Genomic DNA, 24,585 nt, shown 5'->3' with positions numbered 1-24,585 from the left:
CTGGTGACGCCTCGGGGTCCACCAGGAGGAGCTGAAAAGTGATTCCAGGGAGAGGGACATCTGGAGTACTTTGATCAGCCTGCTGCCTGTGCGACCTTGCCTCAGATAAGCAGATAAAAATGGATGAATGGTTTTGTTTAGAACCAATCACCACAAGCTTTCTTCAGTTTAATGTGAAAGCGTAGTGTGTGTATCACTGAAAGGGTACAGGTATTGGTAGTGGTGTAGTATTTTTTATGAGCCAATAATTCTGGCAGTAATTTTGCTGAAAGACACTGTAGAGTATTAATTAACGTCTCACCTTACAGAGGTTAAGACATAGGCCCAGACCGGTCATTAGTTCAGGGCCATGTAAGTCCAGTACACAGCCTCGAACCTTTCTGTTAGAGAGGAAAATGGACTCCTGTTGCACTGCTCTCATTCAAAGAGTCCCATCATGACCTGATACTGGGGCGAACAGTTATGTAACAAATGAGATGGGGAGGCAGTATGAGTCACTGTGCTAGGATTGTCCAGTTTGTCAGAATTCATAGTTCAGTCTTTATAGAAATTCATGCACAGTCAGACATTTCAGTGTTGACTCATGCATGTAAATAATGCATGATTTTAACTGGAACACTAACGGTACTACCTTTTGTCGCACTAATGATCAAAATTAGATTTCATTATGTAAATGGAAGGAATGAGAACCTCCATGCAACCAGTCGACTTGGCTTTTTCAGTGCACAAAGACTGACCGCCGTGTTTGTGGTGGGCTGATCAGTCAAGATCAGTCATGCAAGATGAAGCCCACTGTAAACCCACGGATAGATCGGTTTATTTATCGCCTTTGTTGTGGTGTCTGAAAAGTAGGCCCACATGAAGCCCTGCAGTCATTTGGAAACCTGGGCCTGTCATTTCCTATTTTAGGACCTTAACTGGAGCAGTTCTCAGTTGGGTGGAAAGATGAAGTCATCTGACCCTTTCTTCAGCCTTCAGACAATCTTGACACAGCGCAGCATTGCATTTAGTGCATACAGTAGAAAGATTTAGCCGTCTTTCAAGGTTTGTCTGCCACTGAGATATTGTTATACTGAACTTACAGCCTGCAGGATAAATCTGGCCCTCATTACGCTGCCAAGTGGCCCCTCAACCATTAATTCACAATAAAAATAAAGTGATTCAAACTGGGAATTGGTTTTGTACTTTTAATGTCCATAAGGCGCCACAGTGCATAAAACAGAATCAAAATAGAGTTGTTTATCAAAAATTTTAAAAGATGTGCCAGTTGAGGATCCCCTGCAGCTCACGACAGAGGTCCTGGTCAAGCTCCTGATGTCCTAAAATCCTAGAAAGGTCCTAAAATCCTGTAAATGAAATCTTAGAAATGTCCTAAAATCCTAAAAGGTCCTAAAATCCTAGGAAGGTCCTTAAATCCTGTAAATAAAATCCTAGAAATCCTAAAAATCCTAAATGTCCTATAATTCTATAAATGTGCTAAAATCCTATAAAGGTCCCAAAATCCTGTAAATGAAATCTCAGAAAAAACTAAAATCCTAAACATCCTACAGCTCTATAAATGTGCTAAAGTTCTAAATAAAGTCCAAAATTCTAAAAATGCTCACAATCCTAGAAACATCCTAAAATCCAAGAAATGTATTAAAATCAGAAACGTCCTACAATCCTAGGAAGGTCCTCAAATCCTACAAATGTGCTAAAATCCTTGAAATGTCCTAAAATCCTAGAAATGCCCCTAAAGTCTAGTCTAGAAATGTCTTAAAATCCTACAACCATCCTAAAGTTTGAGAAATGTCCTAAAATCCTAGCAACATATATGGCCCCTGGCCTCCTGTCATTTTATTAAAATGGCCCCGAAGCAAAGCAGGTAGAGTATCTCTGGTGTAAGTGTTGATGGGGGGCTTCTTGCTGGTCTTAGTGTTGAGACAGTCTTCACTGTTGGATTCAGTTTGGCATCATTTCTTACCTTCCGTTTACCAGCCTGCCTATAAAACATCAATTTCTGTCTCTGAAGGAGCAACGTTTGCGTTACCTGAAGCAGCAGGAGCGGCGCCAGCAGCAAACCGTTTCAGAGAGCGAGAAGCTGCAGAGGCTGAAGGAGCGCGTGGAGAGCCAGGAGGCGAAGCTCAAGAAGATTCGAGCAATGAGGGGCCAGGTGGACTACAGCAAGGTCATCAATGGCAACCTGTGTATGTATACTTACAATATGTCCATTATCATTATTCCCTTGGTGCCAAATTCTTAATTTTATTGACATTAAGTGGTTACAGGATTCAGTTCCAGCCAGTAGTGTTACATAATTAATAATAATAATAATAATACTTATTAGTATTATTGTTATTATAAAACATAGTCAACAAATATTCAGTTTCTTCTTTTTATTTTTTCATTCGGTCTCCACTGTAAAAATGCTTGTAGGAAGGAAGCCTAATGGCACCCAGAGATGATAAGAAAGATCGAGATAACTTACTCGTTTTAAAGAAATCACCTTGCACGTAGGTTACAAATGAGCTGATGTTTCTTTATTTCTTCCATCCAGCGGCAGAGATTGAGCAGGTCAGCGGCCTGTTCCAAGAGAAGCAGGCAGAGTTACAATCTGCAGTGCTGAGAGTGGAGCAGCTCAGCCTGCAGCTGGAGGACCTGCGGAGAGGAAAGCTTAATGGCATACAGACCGCCCTGGGTGGCCAAGTAACCGGAGCTGCAGCCTTAGAGCTCCGTAAACTCTACCAGGAACTTCAGGTACTGAGCAGTAGGAATAAGTGCAACATCTAGCGAATTTTTTTATAGGGTCCATTTTGTTTTCTTTACCTCTGATGCAGTCATTTCAGCATCGATTACTTTCTACCTAAACCTGCACGTGTGTTTGCATTTATCACCCACAGATCCGTAACAAGTTGAACCAGGAACAAAACAGCAAGCTGCAGCAACAGAAGGAGCTTCTCAACAAGCGCAACATGGAGGTGACACTCATGGACAAGCGCATCAGTGAGCTGCGGGAACGCCTCTACAAGAAAAAAGCTGAGGCACGTCAAAAAGAAAACCTTCCTGTAAGACTAAGAGCGTTCAACACACCTCCTCTTTAAGACTCTTTCTGTTCAAATGCTACTGACAAAAGTCTCCTGTCCCACTAAGAAGTCAGTTCAGACACGTCACATGCTCAATATAAAGTGAAGAACAAAATTATTGTTAGCTTTTAAAGTCTTAGTGGAAACCTGCGGACACAGGGATTTGTTCATGTCCCCTCAGAGGCTTCATAAATCATCTGCAATGAGGAGAATATTCACTGACGTAAATTATTTCTAGTGTTTTGTAAACTCTCATTTTTATATATCTCGTCTACATTTTGTTTTTTCCCCCCATCACCACATCTTCTCAAATTTGTTTTATGGGATTTCAACAACACACAAGTGTCAAGACAGTTAGTTTTTGAATTTCAATATCGATTAAAGTATAATATACATCAAGAAAAACTGATCATGTTCATAGAAAGCAGATGAAATACATCATGTTGTGAAAAATTACAAAAAAAGAGAATAAATAATAAACATAAATTGATAAGAATAAAAAAATAGATGTGAAAAGATGCAAAACATACACACTTGCCATCCTGTAATATTAAAAAAATACAAAGTTCACATGATTATAAAGGAGACCTTATAAAGGTACATTAAGGTGGTCATACAAATTCAATTAAAGCAATTAAGTGCAAAAAAAGGTTGCCATGTTTTATTAAATTTAGAACTATTCATTGTACAGCAATTTTTTTTTCAATTCTAAAAAAGTAAAAACTTATTTGATCCATGAGCAGTGAGAGGGGGATTGCATCTCAATAAGGCAACAAATGCTACAAAGTCTGAGTTACATTTTAGAAGCAGTAGAGTTTGGGGCAGGACCCCAAACAATGTCTGTAATTGCTGTTGGATCAAGTTGAATCCCAAAACAATCTGAAATAGTGTTAACGATTTTAAGCCAATATGTGTGTTGGGAAGGTCAAGATGAAAACAAATAGAAATAGGTAGCAGGGGCCCTGTCTCTAATGACTGACTCTTTTCTGGCTCTCCCCTCTTATAGCTGAACAGAGCCAACGGGCCTCCGTCTCCCCAGCCAGCTCCTGGTACTCTGGGACGTGTCGCTGCCGTCGGGCCGTACATCCAGGTCCCTGTACCGGGCCGGCAGGAAGGAGGCTACACCATACCACCTGATCCACTGAAGCCTGCGACTCTGGGCGTCAATAACCAAGCCAACCAGAGCCGCACCACCAAGTCAGGTTGGTGGAAACCCTCAAAATTACAACTGCAGTGCAAGTTTTTTTTAACTAAAATGCAAGACACCATAAAACACAACTGTAGTACTAGATACCTGGAGACACAATATATTTAGGCTGTTTTAGGGCCAGTACAGATGGCGCGTCTTTAACCACCTGGAAAATGCGAGGTCGAAAGCTAGGCGATACTCGTGTCCACTCTGTGCCAACTCTCACAAGCATAGAGGCCGGTTGTCTGAGCACCATACCATTCCCCTCCTACCAGAAATCGTGACTGGCCAAATACACACTGTTAACGAATGCGTGTGTGTCGGCATGGCTTATGACTGTGTCCGCCACGTGTATCCAATTAAAACAATAGAATGGAGATTGCAAAACACGCGGCATGTCTACGGCCCCTTAATTCATGATTTGGGTGTATTCCTTGACTTATTTTGTTCATGAAGAAAGCAGGAACATTGTCATGGTCGGTTAGACAAAGCAGATGAGTAGCTTTGGTACGTGTATTCCCAGAGACTCAGAGACACATTAAACACACCTTGCATGAAAATCTTGTGACTGAAACTCCCCCCTGGGCTCCTGTTACTGCTTCCTCCCTACCTGACTTCTCACTTGATTCTCCGCCTGAACTTGATTCCTGTGATTTCATCTCCTCCCTCTCTAACCTCTGTCTCTTCCTCTTCCTGTGTTGTGTATACTGTGGATCCCGTCCTTCTCTCCTCCTCTCTCATGTGTCTGTGCTTTCCTGTCTTTGTAACGTCTCTGTTTCACTGGGTGCGGGGTGGGGGCGACTCTTCTGGAGGGCAGATGGTGTGCGAAAGCCTCCCGGCCCTTGGAAAGTGTCTGATTTAGACATCGTTGTGGACCCGGTACCCCCGTCCGTTCCAGAATCACACCCGGGCACCGGAGCCTCCACTGGCTCCGACGGCACGTCCCGTGAGTGCACAGCACTGCATCAGCAGAGGGATGGCACTTCCTGAACCTTCTCTCTCGACTGTAGCACGGGATCCTCAGCATGCACTGGAGTTTTTACTCCATAAACACCCTTATCGTTTCAATATCGTAGTTTGATTGACTGCCAAGAATTTAAGATAATCAAAATTGTGTTTTGCCCCGTTACGCCTTGAGCCCCCTACACTCTCGTCACCAACTGATGCTTTTAAGCTCCACAAAACAGATTGACTTTAAAGTAGGGCTGGGTTGAAATAATGGATTCATCCAATTTAAATTGATCTTACACTGTGTGATCTGATATCAGTTCATAAAATCAGAGATCGATCTTTCAATATGCATTTTCCTGTGGATGACCGGAGCTTTAAACTCGTTAATCTCTGTGGTATTCAACGGCCCCGGTGCTACATTACCAAAGGCTGTAGTATTGATACTCTCTGACCCCACCAACCAATTTTATCTGTACCTGATAGCTTACTTTTTAATGTTTGGGTATAATTTATTACTATGCTGCAGCAGCCTCTCCTCCTGTTGTCTGTGTTTCGGGGCTGCTGCTCCACACACACACACACACACACACAAACAGCAGACAGGCTGTGGTGGAGACGGTGAAGTGAAGATTACTCGATTTTGTGACAGCTTGGCTCATTAGCATAAGTGTAAAAACCTCTGTGATGAAAAAGCCAATACTTAAACAATACACCTGTTCAACAAGCATTAACACTTAAACATGTAGAAAGCAATATTTCAGTCTGCTCTGTCCTCAGTCCCTCATCGGCCACCGCCAACAAGCTCTTTTGCACAAGCACTGTACTCTAGCTCAGCTGCTCGCCAATTGTTACTAAAAAAGCTAAAACAACTGTTTTTGTCCAACAGTTTGGCTTAGTTTGCCAAGAATCTTAAAATATACCATCACTAACTTTACCTGCAGGCTGTGACTCTCCTCAGCAGCAGAGGGAGGAGCACAGAGGACGGGATAATATCTGATGTCTTTGTGTTCATGATTCAGTCTAAAACCTCACTCAGTGTTGTGATGTCAGGAATATTGTTTATTTCATTAACATTTAACTTAGTTTCCAGTGAGATATTGATTTGATTTTTGATTTGATGTACTTATCTCGAACATGTAACAAAGGAAATGGAAAAATTATTTTACAAAAGCAAAGAAAGTAATATTTAAATATAATGAAAAACAACAAATGAAATGGTCAAACACATGATGACTTCATTTACATCCACAAAAAGTAGAAACTTCCGACCCCTTCTCCTTTAGTTAGTCAATTTTAATTAACCAGCTTCCTTATTCATTTAAACCTATAACTAATTAAATAAACATTGACCCACATACTCAAAATCAAATATCTATGATTTTTCATTATTATTTACAGAAAAAAAGAGGAAGATAAACTAGGAAAAAAAACAAACTAATATAGTAACATTACTGTTTTACTATTACTGTTGCTGTGCTATTTACTTAGAAAATATTTCATTCTAATCCTGTTTCGTATGTATTCTTTATGAAATTAATTCCTTGTATAATTTCCAACATTAGCTCTCACTCAGAATCTCTTTCTCGTTCAAGCCAAATTGGTATTTTAACTGAAATATACTAAATCGAATAGGGAATCAAATCAAATTGGGACCTTGAGTCAAATTGGGACTTTGAGATTCAAAATCCAATTGATTCGGGAAATCAGTGACGATACCCAGCCTTACTTTAAAAGTAACAGAGCTGATTTTCACCAAAGCTTACATGCACAGCTGGGGAATGTGAGGAGGAGATGAGCATCTGTGCCTGGTTAACGTGAACAATGGCTGACTGATGCAAGCACCCTTGTTTGACATCATTAAGCTCTCCTGCCAGTGCAGCACTGAGCCAGTTTTTCTCTGAACTGCAGAGAGCACATGTTGACATTTCATTTGGAGCGTTTCCTCTGTGGATTGGCTAATGACGTCAAAGTGGTGGGGTGCCATCTTGAAACACTTTGCTTCCATCTGCCGAAATTTGACGCTCTTAATCGTAGTTGACATCATACCTCTTGTGAAGACGGTGTCACTGACACAAAGCACTGCTGATCCCCGTGTGTGTTTGCACACTTCTGAGAAGGTTCAATGAGTCGAGTGCCACGTGAATTTACACACGCGAAGCAGTCCAAGATGTTTGTTCTAATTTCATAACATCCCCAGCCTGCCTAACCCCGACCTTCACGCCTCATTCTCACAACAACGGAGCTGTGAGGAACACTTTTAGTTTTCACTTAACATGCACAAGAAAGTCATCTTGTACATGTTCATAACGTCATCGGATTCACTTAGCAGCTGTCACTACTGATAATCTGTGAAGACCCACATCAAGCTGTTTCCTTCTAGACTCTGGTTAGTGTCGGTAGAACTGCTTTATTTTATTTTATTTTATTTTACTGTGTTAAAGTTGGGGTAGGCAGTTTTTATTTTGGGGTCATTGGACAAAAATCCCATAATGAACTTTGAACATACTGTAATTCAAGATTTCTGAGAGAAAACTAGACTTCTGCACCTCCTCTTGGCTCTGTTTTCAGGCTTTAGATAATCTGGCCCGTGACGGGAGACTTTGGCCAATCACAGGTCATTTCAGAATGATGTGATGACCGAATTAGAGCCAGTGCAGCAGCTAACCGAAGCTCCATCTCAAAGCTGCAAAATCTGACAAGTTGATCTTACTTAATGAAATCTTCTAAACCAATTGCCTTGAAAAAGGAAAGTAAATATAACTATAAATCTTAATTTAGGTTTACTTAATATCTTAGTGTTAGGTTTACTCAAAATTTAGCTGTCTTTACTTGATTTAGTAAAGTCATTTCAACTTAAAAATTACAATTGAAATGATTTTGTTCTTTCTAAGTGTTACCAACTTCAGAAAAGTTCTGTTTTGTTAACATGTTAAAGAATATACAAATATGATTGACTAGTTTGCAACGAGCAGCATACAGATATATAGTGCAGTATACTTTGTTTCCTGAAGTTGCTAAAACGATGGATTTAATCAAAGTGTCATTTTTAAGTTGAATCAACTTCACACAGTTAAGTAAATGTAACTAAATTTTAAGTAAACTTGAAGTAAACATGAATTAAGACAAATAGTTCTATCTATTTACACTTGTCAAGGCAATCAGTTTAGTAGATTTTTAAGTAAAATCAACTTGTCAGATTTTACAGTGTGGGCCACTGTATGAAAGAGCTGCAGGAGAAATTGTGCTGTTTTTTGTTTGTTTTTTTTGCCTTTTTCACATTTCTGCCTACCCCACCTTTAAACTCTGGTAATGCTTCATTGAAAGAAAATATTGGAAGCTGCTTCTAAAACAGATTTCTCAATCCACCACACTAATATAGATCAATTGTATTATTTGTTTATTTAATGTTATATAGTTACTGAAACGCGAAATGAAAATCTGAATAGCCATTTTCGGCTTTCGAGACTCTGGGTCTGTAACGGTTATAGTCATATAATCAACTCTGAGGAACTTGACTGCAATTTTTGCTGTTTTGTTGTGTCTTCCTTTTCCCATCCTCTTTCTTTTCAACCTACCCCTGCATCCTTTTTTTTATCCTGCATATCAGTTTTTTAATCAGTTTAGTGATGGAGACAAACAGTACTGACAGTCCTTCAATCTTCTACTAAATTGCAATTTAGTTACCATTTATCAAATGTAACTAAATTTAAACACTAAATACAAGTACACAGTAGCAAAATACTAATACAGATACATTAATTGCCATTGTTGCTGTTAAGTGAAGGCTCAGGATTTTTGTCCTATTGATCAACAGCCCACTAGTATTTTTGATCAGTTTGACTTTGAAGGATAACTTTGGTATTTTTCAATCCATTAGTCACGCAGACACAAAAACATGGTAAAGTAGGTTTAAAAATATTGAAGTTACTTCATAAGAAGAAAGTACAACAACTTGAAAATCCTTTCTTAAAGAAAGAAATGTTGTGATGAGCCAGATGTGTGAAATCGCTGAAGGACAACCAAAAATTGTGAAAGTGCCTCCCCAAAAAGTCTGCAATTTCTGTCGATTGCAAAAGCAGTGCTAGGAAATTTCCTATCTCAAAGATATTATCAGTGTTAAAAGTAAATGGTTCATTAAGACATTTCTCTTTAAAGCCATTGCCTTTTTTTACAGGCAGTTCCATTTAAGTAATGAGAGTTTTGCATAAATTTGTAATTTTCAGTGAAGTGGTTTGACCCCTCCTTAACATGAACAGGGTGCCAAATAAACGTCTATGTCCAGCAGCCAAAAGGCTAGTGAATGTTCAAATTTTAGAGTGCGATTTCTTTACTTTTGTTGTTGATGCAGATCTACTAGCTGCTTAAATACCAGCATTTTGCTAGTTGATTTTGTCCCTTTATATCAAAGATGTTGAATTTTAAAGTCTTTTAATGGTGTCTGGTTAATAGGATATGCTTCTCAAAATCCTGAACCCTCCATTTAACACCAATCCTGGGTCTAAATGGTACAGATACATACATGTCCTATGTGTGCTGTTCTTGAAAAAGCTTAGCTAATATTCTACTTTATATCGTTTGCCATTTCAAATAAGAAAAATAAGAAAATGTTACCATTTAGACCCAGTTCTGGTGGACACGCTGTGTCACTGTGATGAGATGTGAAAGAGGCTTATGCTTCTAATACCATCTCAGTCATTGGGTTTGGTCTTGCCTTTATCTTGTGCAACTCACTCACCATGTCCTGTTTGTGCCCTAGCTAATGATACTGGTTGGCCTACTTTAGGCAAGACCAGCACATCTCTAAAGCCTCCTGAGAGACGAGACTCAGGGACCGATACACAGGGCAAGAGCCCTCCCTCAGGCTCCCCCGTCGCTCCAAGTGCAGAAAAGGTTTGTCCTCCTGTTTTGTGGCTGTTAACCTCTTGTTGTAATGTTACGTCTATTAGGAACATGTTTTAAGTTTGAGAAACTGTCACTGGGCCTCGTGCAGAAACTTTCCCATAAATTTCTCTTATATATTTTTTTTTTATTTTTTGGGAAAAGAAAAATTAAGAGCAGTCAACTCCAGATGCACCAACATTCGTAACCATTTAAATTTGCTCTTACTCAGGTGTGCTCAATGATGAATCCCATTTGATCATGAGTCACCTATTAACATAGGTAACATCCCCTATTTAGTGTGCAGTACAGTACAGTACTTGAGTAAATATACTTAGTTGCACTTTACCACTGGTCATCAGAGGGATGCACAATAACTGAAATTACAGTAATTGGGATCAATGCACCAAATAGAATTCCTTCAGCCCTGAAAATGAATCACTCAGTCATTAAGTACTCGTAAAACTTTCTCTTACCTAAGTGAGGAGGAAAAATAAGAAAACATTTGTGAATCCCAAAAAATCATTGGTTGCTGACAAAATAAAAGCAAATTGTGGATATGAACAAAACAAAATAAGAAAAAAGTTGTTTTTATATCGTTTCATCCATGGGGCCTATTATTTCTTATTTAAAATTCAAAATGTAAGTCTAATTTCTCTGTAAAAAAAAATCAGGTTTTTTATTTAGGGATGTTTGTTTGGGATTTCCTGCTTCTTCACAGGTGCTAGACTCCAAAATGGCTGTGACCTCCCCTGCCATATCCAAGCCACAGCCGCCTCCCTACGGCTCCCACCTCACCTCCGCAAACTCAGCCAGCTCCTTGGAGCGGCGCAAGGATGCACCTCCTCCTCCTCGCCCGCTCCCAAACCCACCAGCTCCTGTTTGGCCCCGCGTCCCCCCGTCCACAGGCTCGTCCTCCCAGCAGATCCAGCAGCGAATCTCGGTGCCGCCAAGTCCCACCTTCCAGCCTAACGCACCGCTTTTCCCTCCTGCACTGAGCGAGCGACTGGATCCCCCGCCAGCTGTGGCAGTACGCCCCTTCATGCCAGACAGAGGATCACGGCCTCAGTCGCCCAGAAAGGGCCCACCCACCATGAACTCCAGCTCCATCTATCACATGTACCTCCAGCAGGCAGCGCCAAAGAGCCAGCCTCTCAAGCCTGCTCTCAAAGCAGGTAAGAGCTGAGTTTGGAGACATGCTCCAAAATGTGTTTTTTTTTTCATGATTGTGTTGCTTGATAGTGTAATGCTTTAAGTCATACTTAATATTCTGTATTCTGACCCAGCACAAAAAACGGTTGTTTTACTTTCGTTGTGCCTGGTGCTCTGCAGTGACGTCGACACACTGGTGACAACAGAATGATCGGCGCTCCGAGAGTGTGTTGCAATGAATAACCACACAGTTTATTTTTTTCAGTAGCACTATAAAATCTATTTGTGGCGGCAGATGCTTTAATTGTTGTGGCCTGCCACATTTAAATGAATGTGTGGGAAACCCTGCTCAGTGTTTTTACAGTTAAATGACATTTTTTTGGTTAAAAAAAAAAGCTGCTGAATGTACACTGTGTACATGAATTTAAGCAGAACAGCTGAATAGACCCGTTTGTGTTGCAAGTATATTTCGACAAAGCCCAGGAACATACACCCGCGTGTAAATAGTATCCGCCAAAAAAATTGCTGCCAGATGACTTAGAGTAACTAAACTCCAAAACCATTTTTTCAGTTGAAAAGCTTATAATATTTAGTGGTGTTGATTTATTCAGGCCCAACTCTTGACATTTGAGTGCAAAGTATTAAAATTCTACATATTATAAATATGAATAGTGACTGCCCTGTAAAGGTTGAAACTTGGCAATTGCAAACACCAGCTGCGCCCTACGTTGCTGCCCTGCCGCTGCCCTCTAGCCAGCTGACTACTTTGTGTGTGTGATTTTTTTGAGACCTGTTCCATATTCCAGGAAGGACGCACTCAAGCCAAAAGCTGGGGGTTTAGTTACTCTTTAATAATGAAAATGATGATGTCATTGCCCGCTAATAAAACACCACGCTCTCTGTTTGTCTGTAGTATACGGGAAGCCTGTCCTTCCCCCCAGCTCGACACCCCCCTCGCCTCTGCCTTTCGTCCAGGCAGGAGGGGCCTTCCCGTTGCTTCAGGGCCATCCCGGTGGTGAGGACACTTTGGACGGAGAGTTTGATGATCACGAGTTCTTCCAGCACCCAGAGCCCTTAGCGCCTCCTCCCAGTGTGGAGAACATCCCACGACCTCTCAGCCCCACGAAGCTAACACCCATGGTACACTCCCCACTGCGCTACCAAAGTGACGCCGATCTTGAGGTGCTCCGTAAAAAACTGGCCAACGCGCCGAGACCGCTGAAGAAGCGGAGCTCCATAACAGAACCAGAGGGCCCCAGCGGACCAAACATCCAGAAACTGCTCTACCAGAGATTCAACACTTTGGCAGGAGGCATAGAGGGAAATGGAGTCAGTGGATCAGGAGGTGGCAACGGTGCAGGTAACGGGACGCCGTTTTATCAGCCCGCTAATCCTCCTGCGTATCTGGGAGGCGACTCTGTGGCCGATACAGACAATGGCAACCTGCCCTCTGAGACACCTCTACCACCACCACCAGGGGCAGAGGAGCTGGGCTCTGAGGTGCCACCGCCATCTACTGACGCCAATGACAACGAGCCACTGCCCTCGCCACCAGAGCTGGATGCCGCTGACGCAGAGGAAGCAGAGGACGACAACAACAACAACGTGGGAGGCTCTGAGGCGTCGTTGCCCAGCCCCGTGCTGGAGGTGACCACTCCAGAAGAGAGCGGCACAGCGGTCTCACAGCCCCTGGTGAGAGACACACATACAGACTCATTATTGCATTTAACCTCTTCCACTTCCTCCTCTATATCATAGATCCATTTTTATCTTTTTTAGGGGGGGGCAGGGGATGTTCAAGTTAAGATAGCAGGTAAAAATTATTGGCCACATTGAAATGGTTAAATCATCTGAAAGCTGGAAATCTGAAGATTAATTTGAGTTCCAGCTCAGTACATTGGGACACAAGACCATCAGAAACACCATAGAATGATCCATCCTATGTATATGTCTAAATTTGCACGGTTTTATGTGTCAGTGAACACAGCACAGGCTGAACTCTTCAGTAGTTCTTTTTCCTCAGCAGCAGTTTGCGGAGTTTGAGCTGCGTGGTGGATAATTTAGATCAATTATGATCCAATCAGAGCTGATCAGATCAGGTCAATAGATCAGAGGAGCAGAACCTGCAGAGGAGAGTGAATGCAAACATTTAGACCTAGTGCACTGAACAAGTTTTACGATTTTTGCCGTTTTACTTTACTGCACCTGGCGTTCAGCTGCAACAAAAACTAGGGACCAAAACGCCCCCAGAAGTTCACTGCACAGTACACTGACGAGCAAAAAAGACATAACAAAAAAAAACAGACTGCTCAACTAGAAGCAATCTCGGTCGACTGAGGCATCTCCGACTGATAATTTGAATCTCCAACTTTCAAGGGGCAGCACTACCAGTTTTTTTACTCTAGCTCTAAAACTCAGCCTGCCACAGCTTCTAAAACACAGTAACTTCTTCTGAGGACAACTGCGAGGTTGACAAGTTACATCTTCAGTAAATTAAATTGTAATGTGAGCTTCCTTCCTGCATTGTTGCAGGAGAAGCGCACCAACCTGAAGAAGCCGAATTCCGAGCGAACTGGCCACGGCTTCAGGGTGAAGTTCAACCCTCTGGCCCTCCTGCTGGACGCCTCACTGGAGGGAGAGTTTGACCTTGTCCAGAGGATCATCTATGAGGTATGCTGTGACTGTGTACATATACTTTTCATTTATTTGTATTTGCATGTCAGAAAAGCATTCATATCTGAGTCTTTCTTTTCCAGGTGGAGAATCCCAGCACTCCCAATGACGAGGGCATCACGCCTCTCCACAACGCAGTGTGTGCAGGACATCACCACATAGTCAAGTTCCTGCTGGATTTTGGTGTGAACGTCAACGCAGCAGACAGTGACGGATGGTGAGTGATGGCACACATTTTATAAGAACGGAAAGTTTGATTTTCCTGTTGAATCCATTTACATTTATATGTTTGTTTGCCTGTGCAGGACTCCGCTTCACTGTGCCGCCTCCTGCAACAGCGTTCATCTCTGCAAGTTATTGGTCGAGTCAGGGGCCGCCATCTTTGCCAGTACCATTAGTGATGTGGAGACTGCTGCAGATAAGTGCGAGGAAATGGAGGAGGGTTACATCCAGTGCTCCCAGTTTCTATATGGTGAGAAACAACCCAACAGTCCAGCCCCGTTGCTGAATGAGCCTCAATCGCATCTCACTATTTTATTCTCCTGCGACCGCACATTAGCCAGAGGAAGGCTTGGTAGAGGAACAGCTCTCTGTCCAAATCGGGTCAGCCTTGCCTTGATGGCGGTTCTCCCCATCTCTTTGTCCAGCGCATTCTGTTTCATATCACCCCTCTGGTCTGACTGGCTGCTCGTTGTATGCCGTCGGTGGGGATCCTCTTGTGGTTCATTCCATTCGGTCCAAACCCCACACAACTTTTTCAAGTGCCTCTCTATCACAGAAAAGTTGTGCCTCAGCAGAAGGGGTCATGGAGTCGAAAAAATTGAAAAATATAGCAAAAGTGCAGCAAGGATTTGATTGTTTTTACAATCTGAGATTTCTTTGTATATAAGATATTGTTGTAATACTGACAGTCTGTTTTGGACTCTCTTGTGCAGGTGTTCAGGAGAAGTTGGGTGTTATGAACAAGGGGACAGTTTACGCTCTGTGGGATTACAAACCTCAGAACCAGGATGAGCTGGCGTTCAGCGAAGGCGACGCCATCACTATCCTACGACGACAGGATGACAGTGAAACAGAGTGGTGGTGGGCACGACTCGAGGACAACGAGGGCTACGTGCCCCGCAACCTGCTGGGGGTAACAACAGAATACATTATTTATCGCATTTGTCTATGAGCTAAACCAGCAGGATTAACTTGTCATGGCATCTTTTTTCCCATGTTCTGCTTTGTTTATCCTCATCAATGACTGTAGAGCTGAAATGATGTTGGATAAATCAATAAGTTGTTGGCCAAAAAAAAAACTTTGAATCCCTTTGTACCAGCTTTTTAAAGAGTAACTTCACCTTTAAAAAAATAATTTAGCAGATTAATCCATGTCCAAAGGTGATATGGAAGCACAGTGTCCCCAAATCTCAGAATTGATCAGTGCATGAAAAAACTTTATTTCATTAGTTGGGGTTCTGACAAATTATCAATTAATGTGAATACATTTTGGTTGGTAAGAGCTTGATAGTATTATTAAGTCAATAAATCTAGTCCAGCTCGAATCACCGGGTACACAGGTTTTAGATTAGGCATTGGAACGAAAAACCATAAGCATAGCTGTTCTAATGCAAGAAAAAATAATAATTAAAAGATCACTTTAGTCATATTTAACTATTCTCCTCTTTCTGTGTGTTTTCTGTTTGCAGCTCTATCCTAGGATCAAGCCTCGTCAGCGCTCGCTGGCATAGTGTCTCACTCCACTGACCTCTGGCTAACAGCTGGACTAGTGACAAAACCAAGAGCAGAGAACAAAAGAGCCTGGTGCTCTGTCTCTTCTCCCCGTGGCCATAACCTCCCCCGGCCTTGTGCTTCTCACAAATTCCCTTTTTCTCTGAAGCAGCGGGCACCGAACTCCGACACACATAATTTACACATACACACATAGATGCACACGCAATGAAAAACAAGCACTCCAAATGTGAAAATCTCTTAAACCACTCCACCCTGATCCCTCCCTCCCTCTTCTGTCATTGTCCCAACTTGATTTTACCCGATTCAGTGTCAGCTCTGTATCAGACATCAACTTGAAGAATAAAACACTAACCCTTGTCTCAGTGTTTCTTACAGTGTTCACACTTCTTCAGCCATGACTTCTATGGTGGCACTGGTTTACACAACTCTAAATGGTGGCTGGAAAATCAACTCTAATGGTGAGACGTTGCTTTGCTGTTTGTTTGTTTTTTGGGTTTTTTTTTTTTTAGTGAAATGTAATTTTAGTTACAAAATGTAATGCAATTTGTAATGCTAATTTGATCCCCATGCAAGAAAAACACTAATGCAGAAAAATGGTCCCTCTGTGTTCGATTTTTCTGTAGTCTAACCACCAAAGAATATAGATTTAATGATTTTAATTCTAATACTCCTTACGGAATAATTGATAATCAGTTGATTTGCTGCTATCATTAATGAATAACAACTCCAAGGAGTTGGTTTAAAGTCTTTCTAGACATTCTGAGAAGGAAAATGGAAAATTATGTGAATCCTCAGTATTAAAGATGCAGGTCAGTCAGAACAAATCCAAAGTATTAAAGCAAAGATGATTAGATAGATTGATGGCTCACAAAAAAAATCATGAATTGCATTTCATGATCATCATCGCAAGACGTGTTTTTTCATTCAGTGACCACGTTTACGTGCACAAAATATTCTGGTTTTTACCCTTATTCCGAGAAAAACAATATTCCTACTAAACTGTTTACATGGCTACTGAAAATTAATATTCCACTAATGTTCCTGCTTACATGCAGCTGTGCATACTCCAATGAACATGCCCTAACACACTGGTTCCCAACTGGTTGCCAAAGCTTTACAAGGGATCACAAGGCCCTCTTGTGGTGTAAGAAAACTTCTCAGAGAAATTACAGTAGGCCTGTATCTCAGTATTCAATGAGTTTCTATAGAGAAAACTGAATGAAATTGTCATTTTTAAAGTTTGGATACATATGTTTGAAAAAAATGACAAAATACATAATGCAGGCAGATAACTACATAACCTAACTGCAAATATCAGGAAAGCTTATCTCTGATGCAAAATTCAGAGGAAATAATCTGTTCAGAATGTATCCACATTCTAGTTTCACACAAACGTGCTGCAGTTTTTGCGTTCACTATTCAATTGAACAGTTAATAAGTCTGTTTTGTTTTTGTTATACATTGAATCTAATTTAAAATATCCCTAAAATATGCCACTCCGTCAGGGGCTGTCAGTTTACTCAATAATAGAAATTATGTTCTTCAAGGGAAAAGGTTGGGAACCACTGCCCTAACATGTCATTTGTCATATTAAAATATGGAAAAGTGGAACAGCCGGAACTGCTTTTGTGGCATCAGAGATTATTTTTCTTGTTCTCCATAGATTGAGGACTTGTGTTACTGTGCAAACACAGCCTCCCATTTTCATTCCTACAACCACCTTCTTAAAAAGGTTGCATGCAATCTGTGTGCATATCCAAAAAACACTGTCCAAGTCTTTCATAATGTTTTAAAGTAGGTGTGATTTTTCTATCGACCAGAAATGTGGGCTTTTTCTAGGGGTGCATGCATCCCTTCCCCACAGCCTTGCAAATTATTGACAAATTGGTTTGTAACGAAAAGAGATGACCATAAACAGGCAAGAGGCTGTTTGTGTTTCAAACTTAAGTAAAAACTGCGTTTGTTTGTATGAGGGGGAGTGAGAGAGACACGGAGGAGAATGTGGAAGGTGGACTATTGCACGCGATGCTTCTGTAAGTTATTATTAACTCCAAATACTCCAGGTTCAGCTGCATTACAAGATGCAAAGCAAATCCTTTACATCTCCCAGCTGCAGATAACAATAAGCATTTCTTCACCTGTTCCTTTTTCTTGTCCGACAGCTTATTTAATTGTTCGAAAGTTGTTCGAATTGGGGGTCAATGACACTTAATTCTTCCTTTCAGTTTCTTCCACCAGTTTCCTAATAAAGAAATTAAGTAAAAAGCATACTTTTGGACATTTGCATAGCAAAGATGGAAGGTTCGAAGCATTTGGGTCAGTCCTAATTTTGATGATTGTTCAGGATGTGCTGTATACATGCCCAAATAATGCTTTAGATAATATTGACATATCCCACATCTTAATTGCAAAATGCTTCATTTAAAAAAAAGGCCTAGTTTTGAATATCTAAGTGGAATATGCTGTTTACATGACCCGTATCAAATTTTGAATATTGTCATCCTCTGAATAATAGTGGAATATTGGTGTGCATGTAAACGTAGTCACTGTCGTCTGTTCAGAGTCTGGATGCGGGAGTTTTGTGGATGTTCCAGTTTTTCTGTAATACGAGGTTTCAAGACGTAAACACTGTTTGAATGAAGAATCCAATATATATATCCAGGTAATAATTCTTATTTCATGGGAACAAGATAAATTTAAAAAAAGATCACTTTTTGGGACTTTGGGGGCTCCGAAATAAACAGTATTTGCTGTACCAAAAAAAGTTGCCAAATGAGAAACTCTGTCTGCACATCTGTAGATTGTGTTTAAAGGTAACAAATGTAAAAGATCTCTTAAGGTATTTCAGGAATTAGGAAAAAAAGCTATTTTATAGTTTCAGACTCCACAGTGTTGAGGTAACGAATCAGCTCCACACAGAAAAAGATGTTTTAGATAGTGTTATTGGGTCATGTTTGCTATTTTCAAGTCATTTACAGTTTGAATAATGCTTTCAGGCATTTATAATAAGTTGGTCCTCACTTCTGAGATTCAGTATTTTTCTGAACTCTGGCACCTGTTAAGAGTTTTGTTTCTGTTATAATTTAATGTGGCAAGCAGACCTGCAAGCAGTGTCGACACATGAAAAGAAGAACTTGCAGATTTAATTAAATCCAGCCACTGCACCCCACCCCCCCAAAAAACCCCACTGAAATCAACACTCAAACCATACACTAGCTTTGTTTACCCCACTAGACAAAGTGAACACTTAATATTAATAACCTATTTTTTCTACCAGCTGCTAAGTAGGTCTCTATTCATCTGATGTTGCAGTTATTTTTTGTGGCTGTGACAAACCCCACTTGAAAGACTTCAATCTCAGGACCAACATGGTGCTGCTGACACTGTTCCACCACTAAACTAGTGATCATATTTTCACTCTCAACAGACATCACCTTCATTTGAGCAGCAAACTAAACAAAACAGTCCAAATTTAAAAAAAAAAAAAAAAAGAAAAGAAATAAAAAATACAGATGAAGAGAGGTTATTGTGTCTGAAACGTAAATGTTCAGATTTGCCTCTGACAATCCTGAATTTGCCCAGTTCTCTTCTTCCAGCTGCCCCCTTTCAGGTATACACCATTCCAGTAACACTAAAACATGTGTTATCTGTCACATTATAGAGTCCATCATCAACTTGTTCTGAACTGTGAGTGACTGAGTGTTATGCCAAGTGTGCTAGTGGCCCAGGCTTTACCATGGCTTAATCTGTACATAGTGTGAGGAGATGTGTTATATGTCTGTTTGCTGTAAGGACAAGTGGGCTTTCTGTATAAACGCTGTACTCACACATTCAACTCTGTAAATGTGAACAATAAAACAGAAGCTCTGGCATGACCAATGTCTTTTTGTGTTGTATCCGCAAAATATTTTTTTATATTTTATAGGTTTTTCTTTTTATGCGTAGAAAATATAAAATGTAAAAATAAAGTCTAATGTACAACAAATAAGTAAATATAGGTCCATATATATATATATATATATATATATTATATATATATATATATATGTGTGTGTGTGTGTGCGTGTGTGTGTGTTTACATATATATATATATATATATATCGATACAGTTTTGATTCGATTTTGATTCAGGGGCCGGCAGTCAATATGAAATGATATCATCTGCCCATTTAACACAATCCGTTACAGAAGAAGTTGGCACCCATTTTCTTTTTTTGCTTTTGGCCATAAAATATAAAAAGATCACAAACAATAATAATAACAACTGTACCGGATAAGTGTAGTAAAGTTTACTTTAAAGTGACTTTACAAACAGAAATCAAAAAGCATACAGGATTAGTTAACTTTCAACGCTTTCTGTTAAAAAGCTCTTTCTGCAAGAAATGTTTTTGTTTGAACCCAAATTATTATCTTTTTCTTAAAACTTCAGGGCTGTCTGGTTTAAATCCCTGAAGGCAAACCTCTCCAAAAAGCCATAATACATGGAGACCTTTAAACAAAAGTATAAAATTTGTCTCAATGATAACTGTCAAGGTTCTTAGACAAAAGTTTTTTTCTTTTCCTGCCTTGTTTGGCTCACATTACACAGTTCACCTTTGTGTCACTAGAGGGCACCAAATCATTTTCCATATAAAAAGTAGTTTGATTTTCTCACTTCTAAAGATATTTTATCTATTCAGACAGTTTAATGTTAATTTTCCAGGGTGTTTATTGTCACCAAACAGCAAAGCTTTATTTTGTTGTTTTGCCAGCTCAGAGAAGTAATGTGTATTGGATATAGCTTTTAAACCTCTAACAGCTGCAACAAGCACCATGTTGGACTATTATTTAAAGAAACATTAACCTTTGAAGTTCACAATGTGACCAAAACGTATCATAATCACAAATTTAAGATTAATCTCAATTCAAAGGGGACATGTAATGCTCATTTTAGATTCAATTTCCTCGCTTTTACTATGGGTTTCTATGAGGACATGTTTACATTATTTAAAATTCAAAAAACAATTTAAGGCAAAACTTACTGTCACAGTTTTTTTTTTTTGTAAAAAAAACTGACACTGATAGAAGAATGACAAGGAAAAACATCAGAATAAAATAAATATTTTTGAAAAATTATTTCTTATCCCATTTTAGTTTTCAGTGGAGGTTTTTTCAGTGCAAGTGTGTCCTCTTTCAGTGTATAGTTTTATTTTGTTTATGTTAGAACTTTCTGTCACTGTTTTGGCATGGCAAAAATTACACTGATAAAGAAATGATAAGAAGAGGAAAAATCAAAAAATTGTCCCTGCTTTATTTTTCAGTGTTTTGGTTTGTTTTTTGTTTTTAATTTTAATTTAGTGCTAGTGTTTTCTTTTGTAATGCCAAATTTCATTTTTCGCTGCCAAAACGTTGTGTTTTTGTTTTGAAAACCTGATTCTAATAAAGGAATGATACAAAGAAAAACATCAGAAGATTGTAATTTGAAAACACACCAGAATACAACATTGTAAAACCCATCAACCTTGACAAACCCATCGGGATTGCACATGCTATACGTACCTACACTACAACACCCATGAAGCATTGGAGATTCACGCATGCGCACTAACTGCTGGAGTAAACCGATGACATCACGAGCCTCCCGGACCAACCAGTCGGTTGAACCATCTCCGTGCAGTCTGGACTCTGTGTTTTTCTACCGCCTCACTGCTCTGCTCACCTGATGAAGTTGCAGACACGGTTGCCGAGAACAATGTTCACCGTGACAAGGTAAGGACGATGTCGTTAGGGCAACACTCACATCACAACGGCTGATACAACACCCGCGTGAGGAGCTCACCGGCCGGGCCGTTTGGTTGTCGGTGGTGACCTCCGCACCGGTGCGGCCGGTCAACACAACAGCCGTCGTTAACGTTAGCTGTGTGAGTTTACGGAAGCTCTTTTGTTGAATTCAGCGTCAGTGACCTGAACCTGGTCTAGACGGGAGTCAACAGACAGCAGGCGGGTGGCATTTGCATCTCTTTTGCAAACTGTTTGTGTATTGTTAGTGGGGGAAGCTGACCTGTCCACGCTGAGAACCGCACTAACAACGGCGTCTACAATGGATAAAGCCCCAGTGAAGCTAGCATAAAACTGCTGTCCATGCACGGGGCCCGGGGACCTCCAGGTGCTGAGAGGATCCTACGGGGTCCCTAGCAGAGTGAGGGAAAGTTGGAAAGTCACAACATTTATTAACCTTGATGTGAGGCAAATATTAAAGCTAATAAGAATCTGAATGGTAACTTTGGCTAATAATTAGTGTGTGACTCATAGGGCATCATGGGCGTAATATAAAACGATGAGCCCCGGGGCACAGTTATGCAAAAGGCCCCCCTCCCACACACACACACACACACACACACACACACACACACACATATATTGGTTGGGTGGTTTGGGTGTTTCAGGCAGGTTGAGTCATTAAATGACCAAGTAGCCTTTTTGAGTAAGTTGTCGCAATTTACAAAAACATTGTGTAACTACAGAATGCAGTTTCTGAAGAAAATGTGGGTGTGAATGATCAGTGTTGAGAAGCTTAAGCTATGCCACAATGCTCAATGTTGAAAAGCTGATGCTGGCTAAATATAGTAAGAAGATAAAGTAGTAGGAATAGCTGGAAAAGTGGGAATAAGTTCAATAAGTATGTCAGTGAAATGTTGAATATTACCAATGATGTAAAAATAAGATCTGGTATATGTTAATATGCATATATATATATCTATATATGGGTTGGTCGGCTGGGGTGTTTCGGCCGGGGTGAGTCATAAAATGACAAAGCAGCTGATTAAGTTGTCATAATTTAGAAAAACATTGTGTAATAATCCAGTTTACACCTCCTATTTCTTCTCTGTCACACAAAAAGCAGCTTTCTCGTCAGGGCTGCTGCACTCAGGTTTTGTGATTCTACTTTTGACTAGGGCTCAACCGATAATTTGCCTGGCCAATTATTCGGGCCGACATTTGGCATTTTGGCAATTATCTGTATAAGCATTTATTTTAATGATGAATGATATAATTAAAACAAATTTGCCATCAGTTGAAAACAAAATTGTGTATGTATTCAGAGTTAATCATCACTTTATATGTCCCAGTCCCATTCTCATCTTTGATTGATGAATTTAGGTCACATTTTTGCCCTCATAAAGGGCCCTACCTGCCACATGACCCTTGATAAAAGGACTGGCCGCTTGAGCTCTCAGACACATGATACTTCACCTGTTCTGAGTTCACTTTTATCACTATGCTGAGAAGTTGAATGACTCACTTGTGAAAGCCACAAAGTTACAGGTCAGTCCAAGCGCTCAACACAGAGATTATCACAGCATAATCATTCTAGCAGTAGGCTTATTCCCAGTTAGGCGCTTATCAGAAAAGGCTCGCATTCCCGAGAATTAAAATGGTCTAAATCATTGAGGGGGCCTGTACGTGCTTGTAATGGGCCGCTGCCTTGTGAGAGGGCTTACCGCTGTGGTGTGATCTGCAGACGTGTTTTCACTGTAAACATCGGAGAAGCCTTACGTGATGTACCATGCTGTTATTTTGTCCACAGTGTTAATGCTCAGACAGGGAGTTGGCTGGGTTCAGATCAGCATCAACAGGCCCTGGCATTTGAATTGCGTGTGTTGTTTTTCTGAAAAGGTGCACATTGCAGGTGATTAGTGAACATGCTTTCCCAAGAGGTATGTGCTTTAAGCCTTTTTATTACAGCTTGACCGATATTTATAGCCACAGGGCAGTATTATTGTCTCACGCTGACTCATCACAGATATAACGCTATTGACACTGACATTGTCGAAGTATTGGCAAATCTGCACTTGGTTGCCTGTGTAGTCTGACAGTAACCCCATTTGATGCTCTTCATAATATGAAAGCTTGTCCTGACATGTAACAGTAGTCAGGTCAAGTTGGGATATCCCGATCAAATTTTTTTTTGCCCAGATTCTGATCCAAGTCATTTGATTTTGAGTATCTGCCAATATCGAGTCCTAATCCGATACTTGTTTTTACCTGCATAATACAGCTGCACAGCGCATAAATCAAGTACTTCAAAGTTATTAAAATCAATCCAGTATGTGCTTGACAGTTTACCAACTCTGCAATTCAATGCAAAATGACTGCATCCAAACAGTTCCTTAAGGGTTTTTAATTTTATTTTTACAAAATAACAAAGTAAACAAACTGAAATATGTCTTTAGATAGCTCTCAGATCCACTCAGTGTAGCATTGTAATTAAAGTACAGAACTTTATAAAAGAGTAATGCAATCATAATTCCACTTCAAAATAGTGTTATAGTTTAACTTGAAAATTCCCAGTCACAACACATAAAAATTGCCACATACATGACCGGGTGCGATACCGATCTTTCTGTTTCGATTTGGACATCTCTACTAGAAACCTGCTATATAAATTTATTCCATTTGCCATTTTTAATGGTGAACCCTCACACCGGCCCACCTTAGGCAGAGAGTGGATTAATACAGCCGTTAGCCTGAAGTCCTTATTTTTGTCTCCTTGTCTGTCAGATTTGTAAAAACACAAAGCGTTGCATGTAGCTTGACAAGCTTGCTGCTCTGTGTTACTTCATCACATTAGTTGCTGATAGCAGCTTTGCCGGTCACCTTCAGCAATCATAAGCACATTAACTGACACATTGTGGCTTTGCTTCCTCGACACAAACGCAGCCTTCAGCTACAGCAACTGCTGCCGTGTTATGTTGGCTGTGGTCGTTTGTTGATGTTTCACGTCATCCTCTTGTTGTCACAGGCACTGACACTCTGCGCTGCTGTCGGAAACAGAACCAGACACAGACTGTGCTTGGTGACACTGACTGCAGCATTGTGACTGAGTTTCTCTTGGCAGTGCTGCTGGAGGACCGGAGCACTCATCGGTCAATTGTATCTGTTGGGATATGAGCTGCTCTGTCC

General features: G+C 40.5%; 2 protein-coding genes across 5 annotated transcripts in view; both read left to right on the top strand.

Annotated features, from left to right (window-relative positions):
• Positions 1 to 19,517, top strand: part of ppp1r13bb (protein phosphatase 1, regulatory subunit 13Bb) — a 43,266-nt gene extending 23,749 nt beyond the window's left edge. Inside the window, exons 7-18 of one of the 2 annotated variants that reach the window (XM_042503098.1) lie at positions 2,012 to 2,186; positions 2,537 to 2,736; positions 2,880 to 3,020; positions 4,069 to 4,264; positions 9,959 to 10,092; positions 10,802 to 11,255; positions 12,146 to 12,924; positions 13,765 to 13,902; positions 13,989 to 14,122; positions 14,211 to 14,377; positions 14,841 to 15,040; positions 15,597 to 19,517. In XM_042503098.1, coding sequence (XP_042359032.1) covers positions 2,012 to 2,186; positions 2,537 to 2,736; positions 2,880 to 3,020; positions 4,069 to 4,264; positions 9,959 to 10,092; positions 10,802 to 11,255; positions 12,146 to 12,924; positions 13,765 to 13,902; positions 13,989 to 14,122; positions 14,211 to 14,377; positions 14,841 to 15,040; positions 15,597 to 15,638 — 2,760 coding nt within the window. In that variant the 3' untranslated portion in view covers positions 15,639 to 19,517. Of the gene's footprint in view, positions 1 to 2,011; positions 2,187 to 2,536; positions 2,737 to 2,879; positions 3,045 to 4,068; positions 4,265 to 9,958; positions 10,093 to 10,801; positions 11,256 to 12,145; positions 12,925 to 13,764; positions 13,903 to 13,988; positions 14,123 to 14,210; positions 14,378 to 14,840; positions 15,041 to 15,596 lie in introns of both variants that reach the window. The other variant, XM_042503097.1, reaches the window with a different exon arrangement.
• A 1,758-nt stretch (positions 19,518 to 21,275) lies between these two features.
• LOC121955389 (disheveled-associated activator of morphogenesis 1-like) overlaps positions 21,276 to 24,585 on the top strand; it is a 68,465-nt gene continuing 65,155 nt past the window's right edge. For all 3 annotated transcript variants that reach the window (XM_042503328.1, XM_042503325.1, XM_042503327.1), the window contains exon 1: positions 21,276 to 21,390. The gene's annotated coding sequence lies outside the window, so the exon portion shown is untranslated. The remainder of the gene's footprint in view (positions 21,391 to 24,585) is intronic.

Source organism: Plectropomus leopardus, chromosome 16 (genome assembly GCF_008729295.1).
Source record: "Plectropomus leopardus isolate mb chromosome 16, YSFRI_Pleo_2.0, whole genome shotgun sequence".
Lineage (NCBI taxonomy): Eukaryota > Metazoa > Chordata > Actinopteri > Perciformes > Serranidae > Plectropomus > Plectropomus leopardus.
This window is presented reverse-complemented; position numbering and strand designations above follow the sequence as displayed.